Here is a 25,948-nt window from a genome sequence, read left to right as displayed (position 1 = left end):
AGGGTGAGAGAATTCACCAGAGCCAGAGCCGAAGTACACTGCTGAGGGGAGCAGCGGGCGGCAGGAGAGGTCTGCGCGCCATGTGGGACCCTCCTCTGGTGGCCGGGGAGCAGCCAGGGATTGAACTGGTGCTGCAGAGGCTGTGGGCAGCTTCGCAACCCAGCGCTCAACCACTGTGCCACTGGGGAGGCCCGAGCTTATTTCATCTTGAGGCTAAAGAGGACCTAGTATATCTAGACTGGATATCCCCTTACATTTATATTTAATTTCTTTTTCTCTATAGATTATCTTCTCATCCTTTTCTGTCTATATTTTTCATACTTCCTCATCTCTCATTTCCAATCATTTTGCTGATTTTGTTCTCTTGCAGTATACTAGCAACATCTACAATGATAATAAAATACTATATATGTGTACAGTATGTGTGTAAAACACTTCACATGAATGTAGTAGGCATGTATATTTAGTTATAGCTTTAAGCTTTTTGAAGTACACATGCATGCTACATTCACGTGAAGTATTTTACACACATACTATATACATATACAGTATTTTATTATAGAATTATACCAAAGTTTATCATATCTGCTGTTAGGCATCTTTCCCCTACCCCCAACTTTGTTGGTTTTTTTTTTTTTTTAAGATTTATTTATTTATTTATTTATACAAGCACTGGGTACAGTCAGAAGTGTAGGAGGGTGAGAAAACTCCAGAGCAGGGGAACAGAACAGGCAGATTGACAAAATATACTGCTGAGGGGAGCAGCGGGCGCAGCAGGAGAGGTCTGTCATGCCATGCGGGACCCTCGATGGCGGCTGGGGATCAAACCGGTGCTGCAGAGGCTGCCGGCAGCTTTGCAGCCCAGTGCTCAACCACTGCGCCACCAGGGGAGGCCCTACCCCCAACTTTGGAGCTAGCAGATAGTTCTGTTATGAACATTCTAGTACATGACTTTGGGTAAATATGTTTTTCTCTTGGTTATATACTTTGGAATGAAGTTGCTAGGTGATAGGATTTGCGTATTTTCAGCTAGGAATATTTAAGATAATTTGCACATAATTTTGGTACACAGCCAAGGTTATACTAAAATTTACTACAGGTTCCTGTTCTGCATTTCTATTTTCTCTTCAGACTGATAAACTGCCTTCAGCTGCCACAGGGATCTCAGATCCACAGCAGCAGCCTGTCCCCTCCAGCCCTCTGAGGCAGGAGCTCTGTGTAGCACCCATGTCTCAGACCAGAAAGCCCCAGTTGCTAAGGAGGGAGGCAGACCTTCATTGTCACGCTCTGCATGGTCGCCACAGTTCCTCCCCACCCTTGATGTGCACAAAGGCAAGGGCTTCCCCTGCTTGCTTAGGACCTGCACCCCTTGTTCTTGTTCCCTCAGGTGTTTATCCCTGGACCTCACGCCAAGCATTTGCATCTACCTCTCATTAGGGGTTCTGTTGATACCACAGCTTTTCTGGGATTTTACCTCTCTTCCCCCTTATTTTTGGAGACCCCTGGTAACCCTAGCGGATAAGCTAGTTATCCTATGATCTCCACCTGTTCCAATGAGTTCTTATTGCTCATCTTCCAGCAGGGGAAGATCCAAATGAGCAAAAGGCACTGCGGGGTCTTCTATTCTAGTGTGCCCCGGGGGTTACCTTTTTCATCTCGTGGTTTATCATTTGCTAGAGCTGTAATTTCTTCTGAATGTGCCTCTTCCTTGTCTTTTGTCCTCAGTTCCCCAGTTGAAAAGAGCAAGTATAACTTCTGGATCAAATCAGTAGTGGTCCCAGAGCCATTACTCTGATTATTCCCTAATGCAAAGAAACGCTGTTCCTGGGAACCAAATTCATCAGACAGCTCACCGTTTTCTGTCTCTATTTCATATACCCCAGGAATAAGGCTGAGGTGATAGAGAAAAGAGATGAAAAATATGTTAGCCACGTCCCTTGCGGAATTAAATGTAAATACAACCAGATCATAGAACAGGAATCAATTGTATGGATGGGACTGGAATCGTCCACGTGTGGTTTGTGGATGGAATTGGATTCACAGGCAATATTCTAACACTCCAAAGGGGAATCAGACATTTGTGTCAGTGATTTAGGACTCCAACCCAATTATTATTTTCATCGCTGAAATTTTATTGCGCACTTAGGATTGTACTTTGCAAAATCAAACTTAAATGAATCCTTTGTGCCAATTTTTATATAGCATGTTTCCTAAACAGCAAAAAGTGTTATTTTTCATGATTTTCTTCTGCTCTAAAATTTTCATGTAAGACCTTTGATATATACATTTTCTGTTTGGGTAGCAGCCAATGCCACAGTGGCCTTTCTTTCTGCTGTAAAAGCAAGAGAAATGGAAACATGCTTCTAACTAATATGAGTCATGCACTCCTATTAACATCAGACCTGGGCTGTCATCACAAACCAGGTACATTTACACCACACACACACACACACACACACATACACACACACCCTAAAAACTAAAATGCCATTTATTTCAAATTATTTTTAAAAGTCAGTTTCCAGTTGTATTATTACTCAAACTGTGAATGTCTCAACTCACAATACAGTGTTTTCTGTGCCAACATTCTCTGGGGTGGGGAAGGTGATGTTGACACACTTGAGTCTCAGATCTGCAGGGGGATATTTGTTGATGGCACCTGGAGAGAGAGTGGGCTGATTAGTCTAAATTTTACCCTGCTACATTCTGACTACCACCCAAAGGCAGTTCATTTTTTCCCCTGTGGCTGGAGGTGCTACCAAGAGCAAATTAATTTTTTAAGGGACTAAGCAAAGTAGGTACCCTCTGACACGGAATCTACCTCATTGGCAAAAATCAACAAGATACAGCAGCAATTGAGAACTGAATTTTGTACATCATAGGTCTTGGGATATAATTCAAGGGCAACTCTAATCCCTTCCATAATCTGTTTCTCTCCCTCTAAAAGTTAAAGGAAGATATCTCTAGAAGACTCCAATATCATTAGCTTTTGAAATTTTCTGCTCTGTTTATCTTGGGATTGGAAGAAGATACCTTTTTTTCTCCTTTGCAAGTGACAAGTCTGCTACTAAATATAAATCCTGAATTCCAGTATTCCTGAGAATAGCATGTGCCCTGGGCTTTACGAGAGCCAGAAAGGCTGCATCCCTGTGATTCCCTAGTAAACCTGAAAGCAACCATTCAATGCAGCCTCTGCCCCCACTCTTAATTTCCAGCATAGGCAAAGACTTGATGCCACAAGCTCTTAGGTGGGTCACCATATCTATATCTAAAATTACAACGCATTGACAGAGCCTGGGGCTGCCACCATCAAAGACCCACTAAAAAAAGACACTCTTAACGCTACTGCCTGGCGATGCCCAACCTGGCTGTTTGGGACAGGGGCATTGTAAGAGATTTGCCCATGGCTCCTAAGAATGCAAACCAGAACCAAAGGTGATTTGGAACAGAACTTGGCACACAGTAGACACTTACAGATGAGGGTTAGGGAACCTTTTCACCCATATAGGGATATAGGGGTTTTCTGGCAAAGGCTTTGATGATGCAGCAGCAAAGTTTAAGGCCAGTAAGACTTGGGGTTTTCTCATTGCTTCCTATTCACTCCTTACACTTCACCACTCTTGATTAAAGTGAGGATCATGTTAGTAAGTCAACTGGTAGACTGTACATACAGACATGAAGTCTACTGCACAAGCAACAGAAAAGAAAAGCTTTAATGACTTACGTCTGATTAAATGGACAAATGGCTTGATAAACTTGATGATATAGTTCAAATCTGGTTTGTGGGTTCGGCCGAGTTGGACCAAGTGATGATCCAGTGGGTGGCTGGCTAATTCTTCTAACTCCTTCTCATTGTGTGTTGGACCAAAAGAAAACACGAATATGGAGTAGCCCTCACACTTGGCTCTCAGAGACACGTTTCTTAAGACTTCCTTGTCTAGTGGGTTGGTTTCACCAGCAGATATAACAAAGATAACTTTGTTTTTCTTTAAGTTGGGGGTTCTTGCAAAGACATTATCAATTGTCCACTGCAGGGCATGGCCAATAAAAACATCTCCATTAAGCTTTAGAAGAGAGTTTTGGAGATGATGTTTCATTTGGTATACACTGCTATAAGTAACCAAGTCAAATTCCAGGTAGACAGGGCATTCTTCAGTGTTGGGCATATATCCTGAAGGTGAGTAGCTCAGGACTGCCACTCTATCTCCTAAGGTAGAGGTCAGTGGGTCTGGGGCTACATGAAAGTAATCGAGCACTGAGATTATAAAAGCTTTCACTTCCTCAAAGTCATCATTTCCTACTCTGTGGGAAGCATCTATGAGGAAAGCCACATCCATGTAATATTCTTGAAGAGAGGCATCTCCAGGTTGGTAAGTAAGACCTAGTTCTTCTTTTCTGCCATGATTTTCATCTCCTGCAACAGAATAACTCGAGTCACTCTTTCCAGTGAAAGGATAAACTTGGAACTCCTAGCCACGGGTGGCGAATACACAGCATGGGGTGTTGCCAAGTTTCATTCCCTTACCCATGACAAATACCACTAATCACAGTGCTGTTCCCAGATACATTCTCCACACGTCTCCCCACAGTGCGTGGACAGCCACCATCACTTGATAAGTGTTGTCAGATGAGAAAAAACCCATTTGCTCTCCTATCTCATATCTTTGTCAATGGATTGACTGATCCTCCAGCTATTTTTCACATGCAAGATGACAAACATTATAATTTAAAAAGTTTTAGTTACTTCTAGTGTACCACACATGGCTATCAAATTTGGAGTACACATTTGCATGAAATTTTATCTTATGTAAATATCCAAGAGAAAAGACTACATACCAAAGTCACATTTATTGATAACGCAAACATATATATCTTTATATACATGTTCCGAGTAGGTTAGATAGCCTTTTGTCATGACATTAAGTATAAAAGCCGACTTTAGAACCCAAAATCTGTGTATGACATGCCATACTCTAAGATCTCGGCACTCAAAGTGCCAATCCACAGCAGATACACCCACGACAAGGGGCCTGCAAGAAAAGGGGCCTGCATCATAAGATAGGTCTATTACATTTGTAAACTTTTATTTATTTATTTAAAGATTTGTTTATTTATTTATACAAGCACTGGGTACAGTCAGAAGCGTGGGAGGGTGTGGCAGGAGAGGTCTGCGCGCCATGTGGGACCCTCCTCCAGTGGCCAGGGAGCAGCCGGGGATTGAACTGGCACCGCAGAGGCTGCGGGCAGCTTCGCAACCCAGCGCTCAACTGCTGCGCCACGGGGGAGGCCCCATTTGTAAGCTTTTAGATGAGCTCATACGACTTCACTTTGGGTTTTTTTTTTTTTTTTTTTTTTTTGGTAGCAAGACTTTCTCAATGAAGGAAACTGCCTCCACTTACTTTCTGCTAACTTATCTTGTTGTACTTGAAGCAGCACAACTCTGAGCCTAAGGGTTATCAAACTATGTCTACAATCATGGGGATGATATCTGGTTGGTGAGTCCACAACAGGAAATGTGCACTCAGAAAGAAAGGAAATAGATGCTCTTTCTTTTCTGTGAAAGAAGTGTGTTTGTGAGCCTAATCAAGCAAGTGATAGATTTCTAAATGATGAAATTTTATTGAGCTCCCTTTGTTCTTGACCCAGCATTAAAACTTGCATATATTACTTTATTCAATCCTCACAAATGAATTGATGTCATAAAAGCTTAATATTGAAATACATTGCAAACCAATACCATGGCTAACGTTTTAATGGGGCAAATAAATGCTGATTTTTTAATTCTTTACAAACTTCACATTTCTGGGGTATATGTCACATTATTTTTTTAATCTCCTGCAGGATTTTGATAAATAAAAATTACATATCTTTAAGATATACAATGTAGTTTTTTGATATAGGTATACTTTGTGTAGTGATTACCATGATCAAGCTAATATTATATTTTATTTGCTATAATTTTGTTGAGAATTTTTATATGTGTTCATGAGGAATGTCAGTCTGCAGGTTTTCTTTTTATGTAATGCCTCTCTGTCTGGTTTTGGTATCATGGTAATCTAGCCACGTAGTAACTCTTTTCTGCTTTAATTTTCTGGAAGAGTCTGTATTAAATTTGTATTATTTCTTCCTTAAATGTTTTGGGGAATTCACTAGCAAAGTCATATGGGTCTAGAGTTTTCTTTACAGGAATATTTGAACTACACATTCAATTTCTTTACTAGGTTTAGAGCTATTTAGTTTACTTCTTCTTGACTACACTTTGGTAATTTGTGCACTGAAAGAAATTCATATATATCAGCTATGCTGTCTAACTTATAGGCAAAAAAAAAAAAAAGAAATCCAAAAAACATTTCCCCAACTATCCTCTTATTTTTTTTAAATGTTTTTTTTTTTTAATAGAGGCATGTTTTATTTATTTATTTGTTTGTTTGTTTTGTTTATACATGCACTGGGTACAGTCAGAAGCGCGGGAGGGTGAGAGAATTCATCAGTGCCAGAGCGGGGAGCAGAGCAGGCAGAAAGACCGAAGCACACTGCTGAGGGGAGCAGCGGGCGGCAGGAGAGGTCTGCGTGCCATGTGGGACCCTCCTCCGGTGGCCGGGGAGCAGCCGGGGATCGAACTGGCGCCGCAGAGGTCACCGGCAGCTTCACAACCCAGTGCTCAACCACTGCGCCACCGGGGAGGCCCTCCCAACTGTCCTTTTAATACCTGTAGACTAGGTCTCCTCAGTCACTACTGAAATTGATAATTGGTAAGTTTGACTATACTTTTAACAATTTCATTGATCTTCTCAAAGAAACAATAAGATTTTGATTTTTCTATTTGATTGAATTCTACTCTAATTTTAATACTTCCTTTCTTCTTCTTACCTTGGGTTTAACTCACTCTTGTTTTTCTATTTCATACAGTAGAAATTTATTTGAAATCTTTCTCTTTCTTTTTTAACCAATATAAGCATTTAATGTTATAACTGACCTCCCTTAGTACTTGCTTTAATGGAACCTCAAAAATTCTCATATACTGTGAATTTACTGTCATTAATTTCAAAATACCCTCTAACTTCCCATTTTACTTCTTTGACCATGGGTTAGTTAGAGGTGCTTTATTTAGTTTCCAAATACTTGGAGATTTTTCAAAGATCTTTCTGTTACTGATTTTTAATTACTTCTATGTCAGCCAGAGAATGTTCTTGGTATTGATTCTTTTAAGATGTTGAGAATTGTTTTAAAGCCTAAAAAAGCCGTATTTGTCTCATTAGTAAATGTCTCATGCATGTTTGGGAAAAATATATATATTATGCTTTTGTTTGAAATGTTCTAATAAATATCAGTGAGGTCAAGCTGGTAGATAGGGTTATTTAAGCCTATGATATTCCTGCTGTTTTTCTGCCAATTATGAGAGCAGGGACTGAAATTTACGTATGGCCCTTTTTAAAGAATTTTTTTTCTCCCTGAGTTTTGAGTTTTATTTTGGATAATATCTACTGCTATATCTTCAAATCACTATTTTTTTCTATTATCAAATATAATTTATCATTATTTCCATCCAGTTTATTGTTTACTTAAAACAGTGCAGTTTTCAGCTCTACAAATTATTTTTAAATCCTTGTTTTGTACCTTTTATGTCTCTAGTTGACTTTTTAACATATGGAATACAGTTATGACAACTGTTTTAATATCTTTATCTTCTAATTTTAACATCTGTGTCAGTTCTGGTTTGGTTTTGAGTGATTATGAGTTTATTTGTCATGTCTTTTGCTTCTTTTTATACCAGATAGTGTAAAATGTTTCTTCTTGAAGGGGGGATACTTTTGTAGTCTTATAAATATTGATGTGCTTTGTTTTGGGAGGCAGTCCAATTCCATGGACACAGTTTGACTTCTTAGAGTTTTGTTATGATTTGTTAGGTGAGTCTGGAACAGTGTCTGATTTAAAGTTAACTATTTCCTACTACTAAAGTGAGAACTTCCTGCTGAATATTTGGGGGGGTCCCTTTGCAGATTCTTGGGGCTCTCTCTTCTCTCAAGGATTACACTGAACTGCACCTAACTCCCTCTTCCTGCAGCATGGCCCAGACACTCTCTAGAGGCAGGATGCTGGAGCAGTCAGTCGGTTTGCCTCATTTATTTTCCAGTCCTCAGGGATCAATGTCTTTCATTTCCTGATGTCCAGTGTCTTGAAAATTGGTTTTTCAATTTTTTCCATTTAGTTATTTCAGTTGAGAGATATAGTCTTTATTGTTTCATCTTGGGCATTTCCAGTAGATGATAACTATCTTGCTGATATACCCATGTGTTCTCTTCCTTCTCACAAAGGACTAGGATCTGGTCATTTATGCATAGATCCTTTATCAATACACTGGTACTAATTCAAAAGGATTTTTTTAATTTCAGAGACATGTTTGAAATTTATGGTTCTCCCATTTGCCACCAAGAAACCAGTTTCCAATTCTTAGAAGTTTTGATCAAGATGAGGTCCCTGATTAATTATGAAATAGGAAGTACAGACAAAGCATATCTTCTATATTCTTTTCTGCTGTGGATACTGTATAATGTCCTTTATCTCTAAAACATCATCATCAAAAACATTACAAGAGTTCTTGGCTCTAATCTGTTAGGAAATATGAAAATGAATTAAATGAATATTTTCGTTATTTTGGAGTTTGCCATCCTGGAGCTCACTAATCATTACCTGCTCTGCTACCCGGATCTCTGTTTTCCAATTATAGAGCTTAAAGAGACCCAATCAACACATTTTGTTAAAATACTGGAAAAGTATTTCATAGATGTCCGTAGAAGAGGAAGGGTTGGTTTACCATGTTAATGAAATATTTTTTACTCATGACCATACCCTAACTAAAATATTACTCCTTTTTGTAGTTTTCTCTTTATAAATGAGCAAAATCTCAATCTTTTCCCAAATTACCCAGTGGAACTATTTTCTGGAGAAATATTTCTCCTAGAAAAATCTCTAAAAATCTACCTGCTTACAGCATAAGCATGACAATCAAAGAAGCTAAATGTTGATGAATATGTGAGGAAAACAAAAATTTAATCAAACATAAGGTATGAATATTCTACTTTGGCTCTAAATCTATTTTATTTAGGGAAACTGGGCCTTCAGAAATATTTTCCTTCAAGAAAATCTGGCGGAAGTGCAGATAAAACATGTCCATAGCTCAGAGCAATGCTGTGTATTTTCTGAAAGTAGCACCCACGCCAAATTCCCATCTTTAACTCTGGAAGAATTCCCTCAGAATGACAGCAGGAGCACTGATTCATTTTATTGTGGAAGGCTTGGAAGGAATGAGGAATGGGGCTAGATTTCCAGGGAAGCACCCCCAGAGACTAGCCTAACATTGGAGAAGATTTAAGCCATAACTCCAAGTGAGCTCCAGTAATGTCAGTGAGAAGCAGGGATGGGAAAAAAATTTAGGGAGAATTGAGATGCCACATGAGATGAGTTATTTGGATGGGAATGAAGTTTGTAGGGAGGTAACTATGCTGCCCTTCATAGTATTGTGGGAAGTCTTAAGATATGCATGATTTGCCCTTCCCTGGTGGCGCAGCAGTTGAGGCTGGGCTGCAAAGCTGCCCACAGCCTCTGCAGCACAGGTTTGATGGGTCCCACAATGGTGCAGCAGACCTCTCCTGCCGCACCCGCTGCTCCCCTCAGCAGTGTATTTCAGTCAGTCTGCCTGTTCTGTTCCCCGCTCTGGCTCTGGTGAATTCTCTCACCCTCCCACACTTCTGACTGTACCCAGTGCTTATATAAATAAATAAACAAACAAACAAACAAACAAATAAATCTTTAAAAAAATATATGCATGATTTATCCTGTGGTCTGCCTTGTGACTTGTCCAGGGACCAACATTAGCTGTGTGTTTTCCCTAGACATGCCACATGTACAGCTGAGGCTATTTTTTTGTGTGTACATTTCTACCTACTTGAACTATAACAGATATTTTTCAAGTTAACATTTTTTGTAAGATTTCCTAAGAGGTGGGCAAGGTGTTTTCCTGCACATTTCCACTTTCTGAACATTTAATTGAATACTCAGTTTGTTTCTGTTCTTCTCAGCTCAACATAAGTCTTTTCTCATTTAATCTTCCATGCAGCACTAGGAGGGATGAATCATCATCTTTTCCATTTTACAGATAAGCAAGCTGAGGCTTGCAGAGGGTAAGTGATTTGGTTAAGAAATCACAGCTTGAGAGTGGGAGAGGCAGCATGTGCAGCCAGCTCTTGGAACTCCTTCAGAAGAGCTGCTCATCAGACACTAAGGGACATATTAACAGTTCACCAGAGGCTGTGGCACCTGATTTGAAGAACCAGGTTCTTGCTCACTTGCTATTCCTTCTGACTGACGTCATTAGAGAAAGTTTTCTTCCCTAAGAAGGCAAGCATATGAATTTTTTGCATTTTTTCTCCTCTAGCACTGCAGAGCAGTGGTTATAAGCAGAACCACCAGTGTTAATATGAACCTCAGTTAATACTGAAAACATGGTAATAATAAGTGATAATCTTATAGATTCTGAAAGAATTAAATACGGTTTAGATAGTGTGTAGCATATCCTAAGTATTCCATAAATACAATTTTTAGAAGGATACAGAGAGCTTCAGATACCTGAAAATTCTGCCCATGATGCTTTATGCTGCAAACCAGAATTCCCATAAGAAAAAATTCAAAGCCAGCTTGTCTTAGCAGAACATAATTTACACACACAGAGACAAATGCACAAATGTCCTCAGTCATGAGGAAGCCCACTGTTGTGTTTATGAAGGCTTAACTGCAGAGGAATTCCCAGTAATTTACATACCTCTCCATTCATCACTGCCAACTTAGGCCTACCTCCTCCGCCCCACCGCCCCCTCACAGCCTGGTGAGGTCACTGGTCAGGTTTTAAGTTGGGTAGCATGAGAGGCAGACACAAGTGCATGTCCCACTGTGTTACTGATTTATGCCAAAGGCAAATATAGACACATTTAAAATTCTCTTGTTTTGTTGTCTAAAGTCCTCTTTACCCCATTTGCCTGAACAAGCAGGAGTGACTCTCTTAAAATTGGTTGCATTCTTGTCCCCATGGAATTAGAATATATGTCCCTCCCGGCCTAGATTTTTCTAGATGGCACTTAGTCTACAAGACTCATTTTCTCTTGCTGTCTATTTAACAGTTTGAAACAACAGTCTGTGGAGAGGTAGCAGCACACTGAGTAAAGTGATGCATGCCTCAGGGCTATTCATACCCTGAACACCTACTCTGGCTCTTGGGTTTTAATGGAGTCAGTCTATTCTCTAGTCCTTGAATGAATTTATACAACCAATTTACTCTAGGTTTTATGACCTCCGGGTGAGTTTATAAACAGGATATTTTTTTAATGAAATTAAAACTTAAAAATAAAATGATATCACCAAAATTATTTCAGAATAATTCTCCCACATGATACCATGATTTAAGTTATTCTCAAATCTGGCAGCTGGGTACACTTTCACTTTGTAAATGCAGACAATGCTGTCATTAGGCATAATGGCTACTTAATTAAAAGTCGGTGGCTTTATGCAGACAGCCATAGGATTGAATCCTGACTGCCACTTACGAGTTATGTGACTTTGTTTGAGGTTCTTAACCTTTGCAAAAATGTCCTAATCTGTAAAATATAAAATATTATAATAACTTTTTTGAAAGATTAAATGAAATCACAAATATAAAGTGTTCACTCAGCTGGACTAAATTAACAGTAGCTTTTGCTGTCACATTACTACTCATGCATCCATTGTTCAATCATCAAATGAGAGAACATATACAACACTTTGAGCATAGCATACACGGGCTAACTATTGGCCCCTACAGCATTCATCTACATTTTTTATTGAACTGAATATTTTATGACTTGTATTAGGCATTTTTTAAAAAATATACATTGAACATATTATGTCAGACTACAGGCTTCTTGAAGACAGGGCTCTGTCGCTGTTTTTATTTTTTTAAACCTCTATAAGCCTTAAAAGAGACTAGCTCAGGGCTTACCTCAGAGCAGGAACCAAATACATATTTGCTACTTGGCTAAGAAAATCTATGTGAATGCTAATCAGCAATCTTTTACATATAGCAAGCCCTCAGTGAGGGTTGCCACTGCCACCTCCAGCACCAGCAGTCACTATCACCTGCCCCCATACCTCTACCTCCATTTCCAGCATCAATGATATCACCATCACCATGGGCAACAGCAAACACCACCACCACCACTGTCTTCACTACCAGGAGCAGTATAGGTATTATCCTCACCAACACCTCCTCTTCCACCACCACTGTCACTCAATTCCTACTTCAAGGGCCCAATTTTTATTCCACTAAAAAGGGATCCACATGAAAACACTGTCACCAATTCTTTAGAACATTGCTTTACTAATGGCAATGAACAATTGCATTAGACATACAGAAGCAAACTCTATACACAACTAAATTCAAATAGTCCACATACCCTGAACTCTCAGTTCAAATTAGTTTTGTCCATAGGCAAAACCTGTGAGGAAGACAACTACAATAAAATACAATAAAATCCCAAGTAAAGTAGACGAAATACTCTCCACTTACAGTATAAAGTGAACAGGAGAATCAATTTATTTCCCAAAGACCATCAAAGTGATTGAGGTTAATTAAAGAACTCAGGAAACATGCCATTAAATTCAGACATGACCACAATTCTATTACTGACTTCCTTTTTAGACTGTGTACTGACAGAAAAGTAGGACATCAGCTGGTTCCATGAGTGACTCTGAAGCCAATTCTGCTACACTGAATTCAGTACAGATTTAAATGTAGTATAACATAATATATGCAAGTTCAGTATATGACTGCAAAAATTAGAAGCAAACTTAAGTGTTCAACAAGAGGTAAACAGTAAAATGCAGTTGCTCATTGACAGGAACAGTATGAAATACTTAGAAAAATCAGTATGAAGCCTGCAGAAATATAGAAAATGTTATGACATAATATTATATGAAAAGCAGGCTATGCAAATTACAAATCATGTAATGCTACATGCCCATAAAAAAATTGAAGACTATATTTCATACTACAAATAGCTCAGCTTGCTAGACTGTTTGACTTGAGACTCTTTGTATTCAAATATTATATAGTATGGTAGCATTTTTATATATATTTTTGATACTGATATATATATATATACATAAACTATATATATATATATATATATATATATATATATATATATATATACTTTAAAAACCAGCAGAATCCTGAGGGTATAATAAGAGAACAATTGACAGGGCATAAGAATTATGAATTTGAGGGCCTCCCGGTGGCACAGCTTCATGCTGTGAAGCTGTCCAAAGCCTCGGCAGTGTGGGTTTGATCCCAGCTGGCTGGTGAGCATCCCACATGAGGCAGCAGACCTCTCCTGTCTTGCCCGCTGCTCCCCTCGGCAGTGTATTTCAGTCAATCTGCCTATTTTGTTTCCCGCTCTGTCTCTGGTGAATCCTCTCACTCTCCCGCGCATCTGGCCTGTACCCTGGTTCTTGTGTTAAAATAAATAAATCTTTAAATAAATAAATCTTTAAATAAATAAATAAATAAAAATAATTAAACTGCCAGTTTTTTTTTTAATCACAGAAATCCAAAGAACTACATGCATTTTGTGAGTAAGTAATTAGAAGGGCCTAAATTTTCTGGGATTTTAAATATTGCAGATTTTATGATCAAAATGCATGCTAGCATATCTAGACAATTAAATATATTTAGATCTTAAAAAGTGTTTTGCTAGATCAGTGTTGATGAATGAATAGATGGATAGTCAGTGATCTTGGATGAGTAAAATAAAATGAAACAAGTTCATCTGGAACCCTTAGAGTGCAGGAATTCTCACTTCTCTTCTATGATACTGGACATCCAGCTGCCTTCAGTCAAATGAGAACACACAGCGAATCTATCTCACCCAAGGGGTAGAACATGCAGAGCTCCTTAAACCTCAGTCTGTATCAGTATCACCTGTGCTAATTGCTAACCCTCAAATTCCTAAGCACTCCCTCCCGCCCCCCAAAGTCCCTGAGGTTGGGACTGGTGCTGAGTGAGACTCTGAATTTCTAATGAGTTCCCACCATGTGCTAATGCTGCTGATTTATGCACCCACCACATTTTGAGAATCACTGGGACAGTGGGCCTCAAATTTGAGGATGTAGCAAAAATTATCAAGGGTGGTTTAAAGCTTGTAGTTTTTTTTCTCAATGTTCACACCCCTAAATATTAAGCACTGTTTTTAGGAGGGACTGGAATGTGTGCTGATGAGTGACTTCCAGGTGCTTCTGGTACAGCTTGTTCTTGAGTTGCTGTGAGGAGTGGAGAGGGCCAGGAAAGGTAATGGAAAAGATGAACTTGGAAATCAGAGCAGGTAGGAAGAGACTAAGGCAGACACATAGGTAGGTTAAGAGTGCTTGTGTTTCTTGTATGAGAGTATGACACATGCCTCACTGCTGACCCACAGGGCTCTGGGAACCCTATAAATTTCTTAAATGGTTAAGATTCCTGACTCCCCACAAGACTCTCAGTCAAGGGCAGAAACGATCAGCCATCGGCCATAAGAAACACATTACAAATGAGTAATAAGCACAGCATATGGAGGTGCTTATGAGCATTATCAGCCTTTTATGTGTACAATACATCTGGAACTTATCAAAGCTCATCTCTTACTGACTGAACAAAGTATCCAAACCACAATTTACTCTCCATAAGGACAGAGCATTTATACAGAAAGTTCTCAGCGGGTTTTGGCAACTGGCTAATGATGATTAAAAACAACAAAAAGACTAGCCTGAAGTCCCTAGACAACACTTACAATCTAAAACTGAGATTTATTTTAAAGAAGATAAAATATATATTTTTCCCTTTGGTCTGAGACTATCACTGTTTCCAAGCTATCAAAACCTGACGCAACCCTCCAGAGGCCTACAGCACACTTGAGGTGGCTTCAGGAGAAACTGGGTGGGGTGGGGGTTACTGACCATTTACATTTTTTCCCCACTATAGTCATACACAATTATTTCTTCAGCCAAATTGGACCTTACACTGCCTTTGAGTATCTTGATTCCCAGACATCTGAAAAACCAAATGAAAAGTCTTTCTATTATTATTGAACAATGGTCATTAAAGATGACAGCTAAGATAAGGGTTTTGTCCCTCTTTCTTAAATATCTAGTCGATTTGTTTTTTCCCAAAGAGGTAGACACTTATGAATTATTAGATTTCAGTACATTTACCTCAAACAAAACTATCACAAATAACAATTTGGTATTTTAACACTGCCAAAAAAACCTTTTTCTTTTTCTTCTTTTAAAACCAAACCCTAATAAATTTCTGTTTCTTGAGGGCTGTTCTAATTCCCATATCATTAAAATGAATACCCCAAGTTAACTACATTCATTAAAAAGGATGACTACTTTAGGTTCTTCTTTAAGCAGTATCTATATGACAATGAAAAAATTATTTTAACTAAAAAATACATACCTGAATGCCTCAATGCTTTAGGTATCACATCCAGTTTTACCATATTATCTTTTTTTAGTCTTATTTATCAACTAATGATGGATTGACTCTTAAATTCTTAATTCTAACTTCCATACAGGGAAGTTTGACTGTTTTAAAGATGAAGTGCAAATATTTATATTTTAGAAATAGGGAGATAATATGGTGATGCAAGTGTTTGAGCCAAGAAAATTTATTTTTCCAAGGAAGCTACCAAGAATGAATAGTATTCATTCTTATGCGCTGGCAAGCAATTGGACCCCTTTTCTTTTCAGTTTGTGTATTTTAACCACACGCATGATACTTATGGCATGACGCTTTCATGCTGGTGCGCTGGCCAAATGTGGAATCTGGAAGACTCTTGAAGTAGACTCTTGAAGTAGGCAATAGCTAAATATGGAAGACTCTTGAAGTAGGCAATAGCTAAATAGTCTGATTAGAATGTCAGCATTTTTACTGAAAATACAGACAGAATATTTCATTGATTTATTTGAAATTATTAAATCCTGACAAAGTTACTACTGCTTTGCCACTGATATGAACAGAGGAGGTAGTGAAGGAGTTTAGGCTTTATCATTTCTGGGTATTTCAAAAATAAGTTACACTCTCATGCAATCACAAACTCTGGGATGCTGGCCAGGCCAGCTTTTAAAAGCATTTTAGTCCTTCCTTTGCTCTGAAGTTCTTTGTATTGTCTCCTTCTACATCACATTGACCTTCTAAGTTGTGCAATCTATTAGTGGTCCCTTTGTGGTGTCTATCACCATTAAAATTTTCAATTTCAATTAAAACAGTAGTTGTGGTTTCTTGGAAAATGCTGCTTTATATACCAGCCTTAGTTTATTTGATTCTCTATTAGTATTAAAAGATGCCGACCCAGTTATTAAAAATTTTCATCATAACTTTTCATTTTCTTACCAGAAGTGAGACCTGCAACTTCTTCAGAATCTTGAACTTTTTCATAGTCGATCATTAATTCTTGGGGCATTACCATGTGGTTTGGAAGGTAAACCAAGTGGTCACTTCCATTGTCCTCCAACACCAAAGGTGAGTCTCTCCTAGCACTGAATTCCTGCTCAATGAACCTGTTTTCTCCCAAAGCAATCTCTTGAGGCTTAGGAGTAAATCTATAAGGTAACAAGGAATGCTTTAAGTGAACCCAGATAACTTTGGGAAATGCAAATAAAATGTCCCAACAATTTAAGAACAGTTTAGTTATTAATTTAATTATTAATAACAATTTAGTTATTTCTTAGAAGAAAAACAATTTGGTAGTTAAAACTAAATTCATTTCAATCAAACACTTCATTAAGACTCATAGATACTTAACATTAAACCTTATGAACTGCTACATTTTTAAAAACACCTCTTGTCCTTCCATTTCCCCCATTTACTTATTACTAGTGAAATATTATTTTGGGATAAACCAAGTCTGACTTGCCACAGAGATTTAGAGAAATAACAGGAAACTCAACCACAGGTTTTTTGAACAAGCAAATAACATGTCTTAAATTCTATCAATCACCATTGAAAATATACCAAAAACTGTTCTGAGAACAAGAATATATAAAACATATCTCTGAGCCTCCCCAGTCGCACAGCGGGTTGAGCGCAGCACTGTGAAGCTGTCTGAAGCCTCTACAGTGTCAGTTCGATTCACGGCTGGCCAGGGAGATACCCACATGGTGCAGCAGACCTCTCCTGTCTCGCCCACTGCTCCCCTCAGCAGTGTATTTTGGTCGTCTGCCTGTTCTGCTCCCCGCTCTGTCTCTGGTGAATTCCCTCACCCTCCTGTGCCTCTGGCCTGTACCCCAGTTCTTAAAAAAATTTTTTTTTTAATTAAAAAAAATTAAAAACAAACAAAAAAACTCATTAACATCATGTCTCTTAAAATGTTATCTACATTTAAAGTTTTAGAAAAAGACATTTTCATAAAGTCTATGATAACTTAAGATTTTGGTGTCCCTATTTAGACAATAGAAAACATTCAATGCAAGTTTATATGTATTCTACTCCTGCAAATTTATGCAATTTCAATGTCCACGTTTCTGGCACTACTAGTACTTTAACTGTTGAGAGTTAATGAGAAAAAGGGGGGAAAAATTGGACATAATACAGGAATAATACAATCACACCAAGGAAAAGCCAAATGGTGTGTGGCTGATATGCCTGCAGCAGTGCAGGAACCCAGGCGTCCCGCCATAGAGCAGGCGAGCAGAGGGCACAAGCACAGCAGCAGCAAGCCCCACACTTGGTCACACACACCAGGTTGTATCAGTGTCCAGGGATTTTACTTTGGCCAAGCAGATTCGTTATATTAAATTGTTGTCTTAAATCTGAATCTTACTGAGTTCGCTTCAATTTGATGCACAAGTTTGCTTTGATTTGGAAGTTACATAATAATTATTTTATGTTTTTACATGTTTAAATAACATTATTTTGTCTGCAGTACTATAAAATTTGATTTTCGTAAGTTTCTGGCTTACTCGATTTTAGAAAAAGTCACTGATTCCCGTGACATCATGTCTTAATGCTCGTGAGCACCAGTGCTCATGAGCGCCACTACCTTGCTAAACTACCAAGTAAATGAAAGCTGACAGTGGAGAATGTGTATTTACATGGATTCTGGAGAAGGCTTCATCTTACCATTATGCTTATGGATTATATCAGAGACCTCAGTTCTGAGAAGCTCTTTTCTATCTTTTTTTTTTTTTAAAGATTTATTTATTTACTTATACAAGCACTGGGTACAGTCAGAAGTGCGGGAGGGTGAGAGAACTCACCAGAGCCAGAGCGGAAAGCATAACAGGCAAAATGACAAAGTACACTGTTGAGGGGAGCAGTGGGCTCGCAGGAGAGGTCTGCGCGCCTTGAACCAGCGCCGCAGAGGCTGCGGGCAGCTTCGCAGCCCAGTGCTCAACCGCTGAGCCACCAGGGGAGGCCCAGAAGCTGTTTTCTTAATTGTGATCTGAGAGGATGGAGCACTAAGGGCTTAATCTGGGCTCTCATAGGCTCCAGTCATGTGTCTTAGCTCAGGAATGTATCTGAAGAAACAGAGAGCAACCAAATCAGCTGTGCTTTTTGTCTGAGGCTAACAATTCACTCAAGTTAATTATTTGTTTTATTTATGATATAATATTAAGGAAATTTATCATATGTGCAATTATGTTGTAGAGTCTTTAATGCTATGTTTGAAACAATGAATGAATATGTAGTCTTAGGCTTCAGTGAGACAAGACACTGGAATAAACTGTAGTATGTGCCTCAGGAGAGGTAGAAAAGGGTATGAAAATGGAGGAACTATGGATTTTGACTGAGAGCAAAGATGGGCTTCCAAGAGGAGGAAGCTTCCATTCGGGCCATGAAAGATGGGTAGGGCTTCACTGGAACAGGAACTGGGTCCCAGGCAGTGTGACCAGAGGTCCAGGAGGGTAAAACAAAGTTCACACAAGGAAGAGGGGAATCCAGGGTGGGCAGACCTCAGCACTGATGGCAGGAACTATGTAAAGTGAGACTGAGGCTAAATTGTGGGGGTTCTCTTATGAGGAAAATTTCAATAGGTGAATTTCTGAGGAAACCATGAATTTAAAGACAAAATTATAATAAGGCTCACAAGGATGTTATAAAAATATCAATCCAGATAATTTAACTTCAGAAATGAAATAAATGACACACCTTTACTTCAGAGACCTTATTAGCTTTCCTAACCTAATAACCAGCCATCAGTCAGTTATAGACTCATCAAGCAATTAATAGCCATGTATAAATGTAAGAGCTTTCTAACTCACAGAGGATAATCCTCTTCTTCTCTATGCATGTGTCTACAGATATTCTTGAGCATTTGTGATGGGTACTGGTTGAGTCCTCCTATTGAAAAAGCAGAATTAGGGTTAGGTTTTACAAGAAGAAATCGTGTTTACTAGATAAAGAAAGTCCCAAAAGAAATCTTGAAATAATAAATGTCACTGAAATATTTCAACCAAATTTGGCTGGGATGATAACAGAAAATAGATGCAACTAGAAATAGCACTCAAAATGTGATTTGAAAGTGTTTTAGAGCCAACAAACTACCAGAGTCATGGAAACAGACCTCTAATTGTTCATTTAAGGGTGAATTGTGACACAGGGACACATGATTTCCATTCTCTGGGTAACAAAATCTAAGATCAATTTTGATCAAATATAGAAAAGGTAATATTTTATTACATGATTCTATGCCTATGTTTCTATGCCAATTAACACCGTTCTCCTAGGAAGAATCACAGAAAAGATTTGTGCTTACTGACCTAAATGATAAATCTCTTTACCCTCTCCCCTATGCTCTTCTGAGAGCTGTGGAATATTGATAGGTACATATAATTTTGCCTTCATTCAGGAAAATACTTTTCAGTTAAAGGAAGTTTTTGACCACTGAACAATCCAAGACTCCATGAAAGTATGTCAGAGAATGCTCATGATTTTATAATAATCATATTTCTGTGGTTCTAACATGAACATTTTTTTCTATTTGTCTAAAATAAGACCCTGTCATCCAATTAGTTGCATTTATAGCTCTGCCAGCCAGGCAGAAGTGTGAGGCAGCTGCTACTGCCTGTGCGTGCGGGTCAGTGCCAGACCTGTGGATCTGGGGTCAGTTGTTTGGAAAACATCTCAGAAGTGTTAGTAGAGAGCCCTTTAACCCCTAGGAACCAACGGGTAGTAGAAAGATATTCAATTGGATGTGTTCAATGATACTGTTCAAGTCGAAGTCAAAAGTAAGCTAGCTCAACATAACTGCAAGGCTACTTAAAAGAGTCAACAAAGATTGGCTTTGAGTTAATTTGTAGAGTCTTTTAAAAGAGCTGCATCATCATCAACCGTCATGGCACAAAGAGCAATACTGCAAGGGAAAAGATGGCAGCCAGTGACTGAGTTAAGAAGTAGCTCAGAAGAGTCAAATTTTGAATAAGAAGAAGTTGTTGTAGGGAGGCCTCCACCAGTCTACCTTACATACAATTTCCTTTTAGTGCATACCCCAGAGTGAAATACGGGTGTCTGAAAGAACTTTCAATTTTTATATCAAATAGTTGGCATCAATCTTTAATTGGAAACTGTTTTTCATTTTTATATGATATGATGATGCATATGATGACGATACAATCGAAAGCATTTAGATTTAAAGAATTAACATAATAGCCCCAAGATGGCAATTCTTACATTCTCCAACTGAGTATGAGTCACAGTCAAAAGTGGTACTCTCTCTGAAATGAAGCCATTGTCACTGTAATAGTGTTGGAGACTTCTTGAATACAAGACAACTTTGGGAGTCAAGGGTGGTAGGATTGGTTCTAGCAGAGCCGAACTCTAGACCTGTCAAATTCCTAGAAAAAAAAGTTTCAGCTCTAATTCTGCAGAATCCTCTACAGCAAGGTTTCTCCATCCCAGCACTACTGACATTTTAGGCTAGATCATTCTTTGCTGTGGAAGGTGTCCAATGCTTATAGGATGTTTAGCAGCATCCATAGTCTCTATTCACTAAATGCCTGTGATATCCTCTCTCTCAGTTGCCACATTCCAAGATGTCTCCAGACATTTTCGAAAGTCCTCTTGGGAGCAAAATTATCCCCAGTTGAGAATCACTGCTCTAGTGAAAAAGTGAAGAAATTCACTGCTCTAGTGAAGAAATCACTTGTAGTGAAGAGCAAGGTATTTTGTTTCTAACATTTTGCAGAAAGACACTTTTGGCTTATATCTCATTCAATGAGACAGAGTCCACTGTTGGGGCACTTGCATGCTGGGGCAATGTCAAATTGCTTTAAAAGTTTGCTAGATCCTTACTCTCAATTTCTGTATTTCTCACAGATCAGACTGACTGGCAAGCCAATGGTTGACAGTTTGCAGGGCACTGACCTCTAGTCTTCCTACTCAAAGCACGATTCATGGACCAGAAACCCTGACATTATCCAGAAGTCTGTTAGAAATGCAGAATTCCAGGCTTCACCCTAGACCTACTGAACTAAAACCTGAATCTTAATGAAATTCCTCTGGGATGCGTATGCTCAGTCTTTTTGGGAACACCATAGGACTGTACCATCTCTGCCCCCTCACACATGTCTCCAGGGTGTACCAAAGTTGGAAATAAATCAGGGCAATTTTTTATTTAAATGCTCACTCATCCTGAAGACTATCGGGCTGAATGAAGGCAGTTTGACTCAGGGAACCTCCAGTCATTCTGTGCTCCGTAGTGCTGACATTTTAGCAAAAAGACACTCTACCACACAAAAAAAGTCTTACTGCATCACACCACGGTATAAGCAGAGTATAACCAGGATTTGTCCCATCACTAACCCATCTGACCATCTAATTCATATATCTGGGTTAGCTATAGACACATACAAAGATATGTTGGATTATCAAAGTTAGGAACAGACACTAGTTTTTAAAACATAGGGGAACAATTAAATAATGACTTACGTCTGATTGAGTATACAATTGGCTTTAAAGACTTCACAATATAATCCAGATCAGGTTTATGAATTCTCCCAAGCCGTATCAGATGGTGATCACGTGGGTCACTGGCTAACTCCTCCAGATGATCCTTGTGTGTTGGGCCCAGGGATATCACAACTATGACAAAGCCTTGACATTTGGCCCTCAAAGCAATCCTCTCTAAGAAATGTCTTTTCTCATAATTTTCTCCAGCTGACACCACAAAGATGACCTTGTGTCGCCTCAGGTTAGGTGTTCTTGGGAAGAGATTCTCTATGGTCCATTTAAGGGAGTCACTAATGGTAGCTTCTCCACTTAGCTGTTGCAGGTGAGTCTGAATGTGATTCTTCATTAGTAATTTGTCGCTATAAGCTATAAAGTCAAACTCTGTTTTTACTGCACCCCTCCTTATGGAACTATCCCAAGGAGAATAGCTCAACAAAGCAACCCTATCACCGTTTGAGCTTAAAGGGGCTGAAGCGATGTCGAAGCTGTCAAGCACTGAGCTCACCAAAGTTTTCAGTGCCTGAAGCTCATCATTTACTATATACTGAGAATTTTCTAAGAGTAAGGCAACATCCATGTATGAGTCTTCAGGTAAAATAATCTCTTTGGCGCAAACATTTGGAAAACATTTATCTGAAAACACACAGAAAGTTATCATTGTTTCAATATTAGCACAAGACATAAGACATAGTTGCTTGAGATCTTATCCAATTGATTCAGTTGCTGATTTCTAAGAATTAATAATCTTATTACCTCTTTAGCCTCACTCATTTAAATTAAGGAGGAATTCTCAATGTTCCAACATTTCTGTGGTCACTAACAATTTGGGAAAGTCTTTGCTGAACGCATAGGAAGCATGTACACTGGAAGTCTACACATCATGTCCGAACTCATTCCAAAAATATGTTCAATATTTTAGAGATTTTTGAGACAAACTACCAATTGTCCTGAAGAAAATCCGATCAATTGGAATATTCCGCTAAACCAGTTTCCATAATCTGAGGGAACTCCAAACATTACAGAAACTGAAATCTTGATATATGACATTGGAAGACTGAATAACTTTAAATAGTTCATAATCAAATACAGAAATATATGATAAAGTCAGATTTAATAACTCACCCAGAAGCCATTTAAACAGTTCAGCACAATAAATTCTTCTTATTAGTCTTACCATAGCAAAGTGTACAGTTCCAAAGTCTTTCTATTTGTTCAGATTCAGATTGCCCATATGGAGGAATGGGAATCACCTGAAATGTTCCGGTGTTATCAAACTGCATTGAGAGAGAAGCAGATGCCAGTTTGCTTGTTTCCTTTCATCTTTATCAGGAAGTCACTGGGCACCCACCTTAAGGAAGTATGGATATAAAGCTCTAGGGAAGTGCTGGTGCATAGCAGGGGCTGAGCAAATCTGGTGCTGCCATCACTGCCTACTGTCATTACTAGACACTGAGTTTCATGGACTCTGGCAGCAATACAACTGTGGAAAAAACAAGGGCTTCGGGAAGCCCGATCTCCCGAATGCCCCTCTACCCCCACCCTGCTAGTACCATGATCTTAAAATAAAGAAGTTGCCAAGGAAAGTTCTTACCTCAAAAGCCTCATCAAGGAAAACCCTTTCATTAAAAGCAATGACTGCTGGACTGATATCCCAGGCACTAAACTCCATGGTGGCTGTGATGATGGATGACAGACTGGCTGCTTGTCTGTTGCTAAAAAACACAGCCACCCTCCTCACGTTGGGTCCTGCATAGGTCCGCTTGAAGACGTTCCGGGCCACAAAACTCATTGCATTACCAATGTCTTGGGGTGCTGTGGGGGGTTGATAATTTATCTGGGAAAGAAGCTGGAGGAGTTGCTTCTTATTATGGTAGTCAAACCAACGGATAAGATACCAGGCATGTGAGTCATAGGCAGTCACGGCAACTCTTGCTCCCACAGGGCAATTATTTTCCATGATGTGAAGGTTATTGATGATGGAGTGCATAATGTCAACCATTGCATTAAATCTTTGTTCTGTGATATCATATGACTGGTCCAGGGCAAATACCAGCTCTGTTGGGTACACTGGACATTTTTCTACAGAAACAGAAAGCACAAGTATGATTTTATTGGCTCAAAAGCCTTTCCCATTCCCTTTATTCCAGCGAGGCTGGCTTACATCTAGGTAAGTGCCAATGTCACATGCAGCTCTGGAACCAGAGGTATACATGTGCAAAGGAGAGAAAGGAATGTGCTTCACAAGTGTGAAGATGGTACGTCAACATGGCACACTAACACTTGCTTTCTAGTGCTCAGAATTCACAGCCCTTTTTTTTTTTTTTTTCAAACAGACTGCTGTTTGAAAAGAAGCTGAAGGGAGAACAAGGCAAAATGGGATGCTTTGGTACCCTGACGGGTGATGGTTGCATGAATCTATGCACGTGCTAACACTAAACTCACACATAAAGTGAATTTTACCATATGTTTTAAAGAGTAAATAAAAAGAGATGACGACTTACTGGGGATTTTGAAAACATACACTCTTCCAGAATTGTCAGGAATAATCTGCTACAATGATAGAATCAGGTGGGATATATTTAACCACTTAAGCAAGGAATATTTACTAAGTAGCCATCAGGTACAGTATGGGGTGACGTGTACTGTGAGACAGACGCAAATGGAGCCAAATGCAGATCTTCCCCCTAGAAACCAGTCCTGGGAGAATCTTCTACTGAACAACTGTTATTGTCAATGGGGATCCAGAGGGCAAGCATAGAAGATCTTACGAGCTTCATGAAAGCCAGCTGTTGAACCAAAGTCAGCAAGGACAGAGAGACAGTATGGTCCATGGCAGGCACGCAGGGAGCTGCTATGAAAACAGGACTGTCTGCAATTCTCAATACTAATAATCTCAGGATGACTGAACTTTAGGAATTTCATTAGGGAATCTGCCCTGTATATCAAACCTAACTTTTCAGTGTCCTTGTTAAAGTCTATACACAGGAAGAGAAAAAGGAATTTAAAAATTTAAATTAAAAAGCATCCCTATCTACGAAAATTATTCTACCATCCCCAATGCTGGCAAACTCCCAAAATACATTAAACTCAAAATATCCCACATCCCAAGCACTGTTCTCAGTAATATAAATAAGAGTAGAAGTGTCGTTTTAGAAATGTAAAATCGAGAAATTTACCATGAAGAAAAAATTTTAATGTGAAAGCTGATAATGAGTATTCTTAAATTCTTTTTAAAAAGTATTCTTTAATTCTTAGCCTGACTCTAAAAATTGTTAGCGAAGTAGTAGAGAAGCATCCTCAAGCCTGACCTATCACCAGAGATTCTCCTGGAAGGCAGAACTAATGGCTCTTTTCTTCCTTTTTTGTTTCCCATTCCTAGGGTCCAGCTAGTTGATTAAAACATTTCATCCAAATCCATGAATTTGGGGGACACTTATATGTGAAAGGTGTGTGTGTATAATTAAATAGCTCCTAACTTTGGGATAAGCTCAAAGACCCCAAAGGTCCACTTCAGCTGCACCCAGGAGACCAGGGACACTTGACATTGGCCTAACCAGCTTCAACGGTCATCCAAGGGATCTCAGGGCTCCACTGTCTCAGGCCTGGGAAGACCACCCAGGCAGGGTCAGGCTGACAAGAGCTGGGGCAGAGGGAGGAAAGGAAGCATGGCCCAAGGCAGAAACCAGAGTCCATAGGGTCAGCTGCACACAGAGCAACAGAAGGTGGTCAGGCAGAGATCCTATCCCTGAGTTACTTGTCCTGTGACACAGGCCAGTCCATGAGGACTGGTAGGACATAGAAACTGTGGTAGGACATAGAACCATAGTGTGACAGGGTTCCAGGGGCTGCAGGAGCATCTCACAGTTATGTCCAAAGGTAGCAGTGACAGTTAAAGTGATTAACAAAAGGCTGGAAGCCTTTTTCCTCATGTAGGTG

The 25,948-nt window shown here is 39.2% G+C and overlaps 1 protein-coding gene across 1 annotated transcript in view; it reads right to left on the bottom strand.

Annotated features, from left to right (window-relative positions):
• COL6A5 (collagen type VI alpha 5 chain) overlaps nt 1-25,948 on the bottom strand; it is a gene marked incomplete at both ends in the record, with an annotated part of 100,382 nt that overhangs the window by 21,242 nt on the left and 53,192 nt on the right. Inside the window, 8 exons of the mRNA XM_084247816.1 lie at nt 1,647-1,891; nt 2,563-2,659; nt 3,725-4,414; nt 16,457-16,665; nt 19,327-19,405; nt 21,992-22,645; nt 23,187-23,286; nt 23,604-24,091. Coding sequence (XP_084103942.1) covers nt 1,647-1,891; nt 2,563-2,659; nt 3,725-4,414; nt 16,457-16,665; nt 19,327-19,405; nt 21,992-22,645; nt 23,187-23,286; nt 23,604-24,091 — 2,562 coding nt within the window. The remainder of the gene's footprint in view (nt 1-1,646; nt 1,892-2,562; nt 2,660-3,724; nt 4,415-16,456; nt 16,666-19,326; nt 19,406-21,991; nt 22,646-23,186; nt 23,287-23,603; nt 24,092-25,948) is intronic.

Source organism: Talpa europaea, assembly GCF_964194135.1.
Source record: "Talpa europaea genome assembly, chromosome: 11".
NCBI lineage: Eukaryota > Metazoa > Chordata > Mammalia > Eulipotyphla > Talpidae > Talpa > Talpa europaea.
This window is presented reverse-complemented; position numbering and strand designations above follow the sequence as displayed.